General features: G+C 42.0%; 1 protein-coding gene across 1 annotated transcript; it reads right to left on the reverse strand.

Moving 5' to 3' along the window:
- Positions 1–375: 375 nt before the first annotated feature.
- slc41a2a (solute carrier family 41 member 2a) lies at positions 376–8,520 on the reverse strand (the record flags this gene model as incomplete). Its single annotated transcript, XM_079224131.1, has 10 exons — positions 376–552; positions 635–783; positions 1,425–1,556; positions 2,256–2,335; positions 2,548–2,695; positions 2,839–2,985; positions 3,610–3,754; positions 3,908–3,979; positions 8,038–8,145; positions 8,440–8,520. 10 exons carry the CDS (start codon positions 8,518–8,520, stop codon positions 376–378), a joined length of 1,239 nt encoding a protein of 412 aa, XP_079080257.1.
- Positions 8,521–10,507: the final 1,987 nt, after the last annotated feature.

The following is a 10,507-nucleotide window of genomic DNA, read 5'->3' on the forward strand; positions in this document are numbered from 1 at the left end:
AGCACCTTGGACCTAAAAACATGAGGTGTGCTACAATGAATTGCACTCTACGGTAACTGTACGCGCCTCAAGCTCTGTAGTTGTGGGCATCTACATCTTTGACAAGTTGCTATGAAACAGAACCAGAATGAAAGATTTAGTAAACATCCTAAAAGCAGAAAACTGTAGAGCTGTCAAAGACATAGACTCATATGAGGAGATTAGGGCTGCTAAATCTGTTCAATAATGATGGCAAAGTGGGGAAAACATGAAGAACCAATCGATGACTGCTTTTGATGGAAACTTTTCTTTCAGTTTCAGAGTCATTGTTATGTCACTCCTACAAATGGTGTTTTGTCACATTTGCTCCTCCTAAAACCTTTTATTGCTGTGGAACTACACACTGCCTGAGTCACCGATGCACCACAGCATGACAAAGGCAAGCGAGAGGAGAGCAGTCCCTAGTAGGTCTCCGAGGGCTGTGAGGTAAGGAATCGAGTAACTGTCGGGGTCTTTACCCCTCCGCCATAGACAGTGGACCATACAGTCGGCTGCACACAGCAGGGTAAAGACCTAAGAGACAGACCAGAGTGATATTGTGAAATAGTGAGGATGTACAGTATGCAGATGAAAATTAACCAAATGTCTCATTCACCTGAATCAGGCAAGCAGACAAGAAGGAGACAGTCAGGAGAGGACTGGGCAAAGTCTGGCCTCCTTTCATCAGGTGGATAACGTGTAAGAAGATGAGCTGACCGGGGATCACCAAGAGAAGCAGAACCTGAGCAGATCGATGATTTGCTCCTGCCATGACAAAGCTGAACATCAGAGAGAGAGAGAGAGAGAGAGAGAGAGAGAGAGAGAGAGAGAGAGAGAGAGACAGAGAGAGAGTGTGTGTGTGTGTGTGTGTGTGTGTGTGTGTGTGTGTGTGTGTGTGTGTGTGTGTGTGTGTGTGTGTGTGTGTGTGTGTGTGTGTGTGTGGAATTAGGCAAAGGTGCTTTATTATTTATTTGAATGGTTTGACCATTTCATCTTTACATGACCCAAAGGAAGTGCGCCCTTCACGGTCTTCAGATAAGTAATTCAAATGCAAATCAGTAGAAATACGAATTGCGCCTGCGTCATAGTGTCCTGCTCTTTCTATTCATTGTAATCTCTCAAAGGGGTTCTCTCATCAGTGCTGGAAATAACATTTCCCTAGCAACAAAAAAATATGTTTTCACATAGTATATTTAACATCAGATCACTAAAGGTTCTTGTGAAAATGCAGGAACACTCATGTGTGCTGTGATCTCATGTTTTAGGTAAGTGTCATGTTATCATGTTGATCATTTATTGACTCTTGGAGGTCACTCCATTTTATACTTTCTTTTCTATCAGATTGGGGTGGGGCGTGGGATATGAGGTGAAGCGGTTGTATTGTTGTTTGACCATTTCATGTTTACCTGAGCCAAAGAATGTGCGGCAAGGACTGTAGCAGCCCTTGCGGTCTTCAGGAAGCTCTCCAGGTGAATAATTCAAATGCAAATTAGTAGAAATACGACTAGACTGTATGGAGACGAGGTTTCCTCCAATACCTGGAAAGAAAAGATAAGATGAAAGGAATTCCTCAGGCTTCACACAGCTGGAGCCAATACAGGACATGCAGTTGTTCTCCATTGACCTTAGGGTTTATACTTTACTCAAAGAATAAACGCTATTGCATTGAACTCTGACCTTTTCCAGTAATTTCTTCAAACATCTTTGGGATACCAATCACTGCATATTACAGAATAGACTAAGTGTTGGAGCAGTAGTTTAGACTTTCCCTTCAGTCATCTTGATTTGTTCTGTCTTCCTTCTTGATGACCTAAACCAGTCATTTGTTGAGCTTCCCCATGAATAGACTGGAATTATCCAACTTTCACAAGGTTTTACAATTGTGTTTTAAGCCCATTCTATCACAATTTTTTCTTAACAGTTACAGAACAAACATGCATGTTTCTAATCTGATCACTATAGCTTTGTATGTGTTTTTAGTGCAACTTTTAACAGAAAAGGCAAAGTTTTGTATTCATTTGCCTTTGAAGGCACTAGCCTTTTGAAGTCAACTATAGGTATTGTTTGGCCCTAATACAAACTGTGTTTTCAAATAACTAGGGATCTAGTGGAGAGTCTGGAGGTGGTGTGGCGTACGGTGAGGCCAGATATTGTATGTGGCATCGGAAAAATAGCGAAATTATCGTGTTGTGCTGTAGCTTAAGGTTTCATCCATGAATTGAAATATTCAAACTCACCATTTATGACTGGAGCATAAACTATAATTCCTGCAAGGTTTGGATTTGACACAGTCTTGTCCAGAATAAGTCCTCCAATACTAAAAGAAAGACAGCCAAAAGACACCAACATAAATGTCTCATTGTATTTTGACAAGCAGTGAAGGGAGGGAGATGATTTATGTATTATCTTAAAACTCAAGGCCTGCACCTTTCAATAATTCACTTAATGTCCACCCTAACCTAAATCCACAGTTCAAGTACAATGTGCATGCATTCCAAAAAGTCAGTGAAGTCAGAGACGATAGATTACCTGCTGATAACCATTGCTGTAATGATTGGTTCCCAGCCTGTGCGCAGCAGGATGTGACTGGCTGGATGTTTGGACGAGATAACTACCCAAAGAGGAATCAGGCACAAAAATAACAGGTCCACCAGGTACAACACGTATGGATAAAGGTCTGTCAAGAGAAAAGCCATTATATAACCTTTATTTTCAACTAGGTTCCTGATATTTATGGCTGTGTTAGTTCCAGAGTACCATCTGTTGGCCAAAAGGGAGAATAACATGACCTCCGACTCCAATATGCTTGTTTCTTTTTACCTATGAGGGAGTAGAACCACTGACTGAAGCAGGCCAAAAAGGCAAGAGTAATGAGATCCCCAAAGCTGGCAGCCATAGGTGTGGCCACGTTGTCAGGGTTGATTCCCATTCGCTTGGAGCCAATGATCACTCCCACCATAATAATGCCTGGAGAGGGTTAAAGACAAGGTAATGTTCTTAATCTATGAGGTGGCATGGGGCATTCAATTGGTTGGAAATACCTCGTAAACTTAATTTGATATCAACCTGATTGGAAGAATGGCTGTAAAGGCAGAAAATAAAGGTTTTGTAGGGACAAAAAGAAAAGGAAACTGGAGACTAGAAGAATGGCTTGTGCATGCGGCCCATCATAATACCTCTCTACACATCTGCCTCTGTTGCACTGAAGTTGTCAAACTCACTCTGTGCTGAAATCCAAACTGTGGGTGGATCAGAAGCCGTCTTGCACCAAAAGTGATAAACCCAATGCAGGAGTGATTTAAGTGTTTTAGATGTGCCTCTGTTCATACTCACATTTCTAGAAAATGTTCCAATATGGAGACCAGCTTACTGAACAAGATGATTATACACTAATGACAACATCATTATGAATATCATAATCAATTTCTGCCAATAGCTCCCAAATAATAGCAAAACACTGGTCCTTTCAGCTTAATTGATTCCTGAGGTCCAGGGGGAAGCAGAGAAGGTTTGGACATATGTATCTGATATGTGTGTATGTGATTCAACTGTAGGGCAGTGGTTCAAGGTGATGACAGGTTGTGTTGTTACCTTGCAGCAATGAAGCCATGAAGGCGGTTGAAATACTGGTTGAACACAGGAGCATCACATGGTGTAAGGGCACTTTTCCTTCTACCATCCAGCCCAGCAAAGTCGCCATCAAAGAGGCTAACAGGCCGAGCACTGTGGCTTGAAGCTGTAAAATGAGGGTGGGAGTGAGAAAGATCCTCAAGTCACGATATATCTCAACAAAATTATGCAGATAAACTGCTAATGATACTGAAAGGGTTCACTAGAAGATAAAATAGTTGCAACCAATCACAAAGTTGCTTTTCCCCCAGTAATGTACCTGCTTGAGCGCCAGGTTCCCAATGATCAACAACCATTTTTCTCTGGCAGTTTCCATTTTTCCTGCATTCACCTGAGAAAATCAGATATGGATAAACGCATTAAAAACTGGGAAAACTCAATGTGCTGATGGATGTTGTGTAATATGATTGAGCGCTTCAGAACAGCTACTATATGGATCTTGGTGTGATTTTTGTTGTTATCTGAAGTCAAGAATTAATTTTGAACCTCCACAGATAAATATTGTTCATAATGTTACAACACCAACTCACATAAAAAAAAAACATTCATGATTTAGAATAATTAGTACTTCCCCTATATAATCCAACATAACAAGTAAATAAAATCCTAATAAAAAGAAATATGAGGGTCTCTTAAATACAAAATACATTGTTAGGTTGCTTGTTGCCAATAAAGAAAAATGCATCTGATTAGCTTGGTCTTTTTGACTTCATTATATATTGTAAGTGCACGTATGTCAGATATTCAACGAAAGGACAAAACTTATATAATGCTTTGGGAAAAAACATAAACTGTTTACTACCAAGCAATGACCTCGAAAAACAGTGACATTAGGGAATGTTATTCTTTATTTTTCTTACTGACAAGAACTTTTTTGAAGACACCAAGAATGTGTTAGTTGTATTTCACATTCTGATCTAAGTGCAAACTGTCAAAGCTTGCATTGTGTGAATCATGCAGCAACTGCTTAATGGCATATAAACCCCCATCTGTCATTGGTTATAAAGTACTTAAGTGGAGAGGTCATAAATTAAGGGCAGGTTTCCTGTTTTCCTTCCCACTCTGACCCAGCATTCCTTTTCTCTTCAATGACCTGAAGCAAGATGTATCAACACAGCCCCCCTCCTGTTTCACTCCCTATTCTTGCAATAAATTATGTCATAGACAAGTTCTGCTTGTATTACAAGTTCGTTATTTCAGCCGGTAAGCCGGTAAGATCAATTTTGCCGCAACACTTCTCTCATTACTTTCTAACTTCCCTATGACTACTTTATGGCACTCAGCCCTCCAGCTCATTGGCTCCCACTGAATGTGAAAACCTTTAAAAACTTGGCATACTTATGTGCACCTCCCTCTGCAGCTGGATACTGGATTTCCTAACCAACAGACCCCAGTATGTTAGGTTAACCTCCTCGACCCTCACCCTGAACACTGCCGTTCCACAGGCCTGTGTGCTGAGTCCTCTCCTCTACTCCCTGTTCACCTATGACTGCACACCTGCACATGGTTCTAATACCTTTATCAAGTTTGCAGACGCTGGTGGGTCTTATCAACAACAGCGATGAGTCGGCCTACAGGGAGGAGGTCCGGCACCTGGCGGTGTGGTGTGCCAACAACAACCTGGCCCTCAACACCAAAAAGGCCAAGGATCTTATTGTGGACCTCAGGAAGACAAAGCGATGCACACACCCCTCCATTCATATCAATGGAACAGAGGTTGAGTGTGTCCCCAGCTTTAGGTTTCTGGGTGTCCACGTCTCAGAGGACCTCTCTTGGACTCTTAACACCTCAAACCTGCATGGTCAAGAAGGCACACCAGTGTCTCTTCTTCCTAAGGAGACTGAAGAAAATCCACATGTCTCCTCTGATCCTGGTAAACGTCTACCGTTGCACCATCGAGAGCATCCTTAAAAACTGCATCACAGGTTGGAATGGCAACTACTCTGTCTCAGACCGGAAAGCATTGCTGAGGGTGGTAAAAACTGCCAAACGCATCACCAGTACTCCACTCCCTGCCATCGAGACAATCCACCTCAAGCGTTGCCTGGAGAGGGCGCACAGCATCGTCAGGGACAACACACACCCCAGCCATAGTTTGCCCCCCTCCCCCTCTGGGAGGCGCTATATCTCCGTTCCAGGACCAGCAGGCTCAGGCTCAGGAACAGTTTCTTCCCCTCTGCACCACAGTGATAGCCCCTTACCCCCCACCACCACCACCGACCCCTCCCCTCCCACACACACACACAACAGACACCTTCCTCTAATGACTATACACACTTGCACTTTGCTGTTTATATTACACATCCATATATATACACTCACCTAAAGGATTATTAGGAACACCATACTTATACTGTGTTTGACCCCCTTTCGCCTTCAGAACTGCCTTAATTCTACATGGCATTGATTCAACAAGGTGCTGAAAGCATTCTTTAGAAATGTTGGCCCATATTGATAGGATCTTGCAGTTGATGGAGATTTGTGGGATGCACATCCAGGGCACGAAGCTCCTGTTCCACCCCATCCCAAAGATGCTCTATTGGGTTGAGATCTGGTGACTGTAGGGCCATTTTAGTACAGTGAACTCATTGTCATGTTCAAGAAACCAATTAGAAATGATTGGAGCTTTGTGACATGGTGCATTATCCTGCTGGAAGTAGCCATCAGAGGATGGGTACATGGTGGCCATAAAGGGATGGACATGGTCAGAAACAATGCTCAGGTAGGCCGTGGCATTTAAACGATGCCCAATTGGCACTAAGGGGCCTAAAGTGTGCCAAGAAACCATCCCCCACACCATTACACCACCACCACCAGCCTGCACAGTGGTAACAAGGCATGATGGATCCATGTTCTCATTCTGTTTACGCCAAATTCTGACTCTACCATCTGAATGTCTCAACAGAAATCGAGACTCATCAGACCAGGCAACATTTGTCCAATCTTCAACTGTCCAATTTTGGTGAGCTCTTGCAAATTGTAGCCTCTTTTTCCTATTTGTAGTGGAGATGAGTGGTACCCGGTGGGGTCTTCTGCTGTTGTAGCCCATCCGCCTCAAGGATGTGCATGTTGTGGCTTCACAGATGCTTTGCTGCATACCTCGGTTGTAACGAGTGGTTATTTCAGTCAAAGTTGCTCTTCTATCAGCTTGAATCAGTCGGCCCATTCTCCTCTGACCTCTAGCATCAACAAGGCATTTTCGCCCACAGGACTGCCGCATACTGGATGTTTTTCCCTTTTCACACCATTCTTTGTAAACCCTAGAAATGGTTGTGTGTGAAAATCCCAGTAACTGAGCAGATTGTGAAATACTCAGACCGGCCCGTCTGGCACCAACAACCATGCCACGCTCAAAATTGCTTAAATCACCTTTCTTTCCCATTCTGACATTCAGTTTGGAGTTCAGGAGATTGTCTTGACCAGGACCACACCCCTAAATGCATTAAAGCAACTGCCATGTGATTGGTTGATTAGATAATTGCATTAATGAGAAATTGAACAGGTGTTCCTAATAATCCTTTAGGTGAGTGTATATATACGTGCATTTTATATCCACTATTTATACTGTCCAATACTGTTTATACTGTGTAAATTGTATTTCTCCAACACATTGCACTGCACTTTTACTGCTTTCTTTTAAACTCTGGTCAGATGCTAAACTGCATTTCATTGTCTCAGTACTTTGTAGTAAAATGACAATAAAGTTGAATGTGAATCTGTAGTATTTGGCAAATGTGACTCAAGTAAATAGAGCATTTGTTGGGACTGTTTTTACCTGTAGAAACGGCAGAGGAACAAGATTGACTCAAGATAAATTATAATGACCATTTTTATCATTATGAAAGAACATATACCTCAGTGCAACAGTTTGGCTCATCACTATCTTTTACTTTTTAAAATTATTATTATGATAATATTTGATCATCATTTCATATTATATTATTATATATCCGTTAGCATCATTTTGTTCTGCAGGATATTGTGCTGTGAGTTGATCTGCTGCCGTGGTCTTCACAGCTCTGTGAGGAGTTTCACACGAGGACAGAAAACCCATGATGCATGGAGGCAAAAATACAATTCTGAGAAAGAGGTTGTAGTTGCCCAGTCAATCAATTGTCCATGTTAGTCACTTTCCCTCCAACTCTGTTGCCCATCTCTGTCCATTTCACTACATTCACTGCATTGTCAAGTGTTACTTTATAATTTGTGCAACATCTCATGGTATTTCTTTGTAATTGTGTTTATACTATAAATGGATTACTGACATGAGGTCACTTTTTGTGCACATAATGGAATGTGTGTGATTGGATTGAATTGCTAGCTTGTGTGTGTCTTGTTCCTTGTTCCTTGTCTGTGTGTGTTTGTGTGTTAACAAGCACACACACTCACAGCAGTAGAGAGTCTTGAGGCCAGAGTCATTTCCAGGTTCCCCTTCATGCCTAACACTGCAGGGACCAGGATGAAGATCTCTGTGACTTCTTGGAACACGTCCCAGTTCTGCCTCGAAAAACACATTCACAAACTTAATATAGTAGATGAACCGCGGTCAACAGCAACACAACAAACACACAATAAACCATCTTTGTTCTCAGCCAAGGTGATGCTCACTTGATATAAACACACCAACTTAAAAATTCTAATTTTATTTTTCTGCTCTCTTCATCTCTTTGATTCCTGGCAAAATGAGGATGTTTTTGAACAAAACTTCCTTCATTTAGCTTCCAGGGATTTGGAAGGACACCTAAACTATAAACCACCTCTTTGTCCTCCTTGGCTTTACTGTTTTCTCACCTGAACCTCTTCAAGCAGCATCCCAGCAGAGACGGTCCCGAGCCCAGCCAGCATAAACGGCACCAGGATCTGAAGCACCATAGAACAGACTGACTCAGCAGGTGCACCGGAGCCACCTGCATCCTTTGCTCTCGTGGATCCACTGAACCTCGACCTACCATACAGTTGATTTGGGAGCAGAAAGTCTGTCTCCTGTGGCTCATAATGGAGACTGGTGTTGGCTGGTGAAATAGTCCCATTAGAGCTCAAAGGTTGTGGACTTCCATAGTTTTGAGATGGGGACAGGTTGGATCCGTGCTGTTGCGCTTCTTGTGGCTCTGGGATAACCATGGTGAAAAGCTGGCAGGATGTTATTCCGGCTGCTCTGGCTCCGGAGAAACAGCGTGGCACCTATACTGGTCACAAACAGTTGGCCTAAAAGGAAAAAGAGAAACACAATCAAGAACAAGCATCACTTTTCCCTATGCAAAGCCCTACCATAATAATAATAATAATGATAATAAACATTAGAACAACAATAGGTCCTCCGCTCTGACTACGTCAGTGCTCGGGCCCTAAATATAGAAATGGTGAATGCAGTCAAAAGCGAAGAATTAGTTATGAAGCAAACAAGTCTTGTTAAATAATAAGACTTATGCTACTTGTGAAAAATCAAGTGTTCAACTTTGGGTTTGTGATGGTAAAATATAGTGTTGTAATGTTGTGGGTTTAATAGAGCCTAAATTGAACTTTAAATAACCCTCAGAAAGATGAGGAACCAAATGGCATCTGATGTCACAGATTGCCTGCATTATCATTCTTCATGCTTGTTTCCCAACAACACTGACGCTGTGTTGTCTGACATTGACAATGCTCTTTATTTGGAATTCCTAAGAGATGACCAAGTACTAAACAGCTGAGGAAATGGAGTTGTAGCATTGTTCAAAATATATAACCTTCTTTCACCCAATCCAATACGGATGAAGAGGCTTGAAAGAATGTACTGTTTATATAATATGTTTGGAAGTTAAGAAACAGAAACTTTGATATATAAAATCATTCAAGGTAATGTTATCTACAAGGAGTCCTGTACCCATATAGATCTACAAATACACAATGGTAAAGAAAAGCATGGTACATCAAATACAGTGTATAATGAAGGGATTTCTACAGTTAGGCACAAATAATCTCCAAGATCATGACCAAAGGGTTGAGGATGAACTAAGAACTTAAAAGAAAGTTTTAATTCTCATATCAAATCAATTTGTATTGGATTTGCTGCATATCTCTATGTGTGTCTCCGTCTCTCCAGCCTATCTGCTCACACAGATACGGCTACAATCAATGTGTCAACATATACATGTGCATTACAATATGATAGTCTGAGAAACGTATGGTCGATAGTTAGGAGTAGAATAGTAGAATACATTTAAAAAGTCCCTTACCGTTAACGTGAAACCATAGCAGAAGAAGGCATCTAATTCTCACACTCCTCTGCCAACCTTGACTCTTCCTTGTGGAGTCTGTCGTCCTCTGAATGGTGGACCCAGTCTTCAGTGTGACATTACCCTGACTTCCCCTTACACACACGCACACTCACACTCACACACACACACACACACACACATACACACACACACACATACACACACACACACACACACACACACACACACACACACACACACACACACACACACTCCATAGGACTCCCTCACCGCCTCTATCATGTTTAGTGCATGCATATTCAAAAACAGTGGCAGTTGTATACAACAGACAGCAGGACACACACACATATTTGACAGATATGTGTTAAGAGCAGTCCAATGCTGCCCTGTGACTAACAACTTTATTGTAGCTGTTATGGATGTTGTTGCATGACATGTTTTTATTTTCCATCCATCTGTCCATCTGTCATATATCTATTTATCCATCTATCCATCCAGCCAGCAAGCAAGCAAGCCACCTATCTAACAAACTCCATTTCCCATGAGCACTAGCGATCACTCACAGAATCATGAGACCCGTCATGGGACCCGTGTAACCCCACTCTCTAACAGCAGTGTTTTGGCTTACCTATGCTGGCGGT

The sequence above is a fragment of the Taurulus bubalis genome, assembly GCF_910589615.1.
Source record: "Taurulus bubalis genome assembly, chromosome: 9".
In the NCBI taxonomy this organism is placed as follows: domain Eukaryota; kingdom Metazoa; phylum Chordata; class Actinopteri; order Perciformes; family Cottidae; genus Taurulus; species Taurulus bubalis.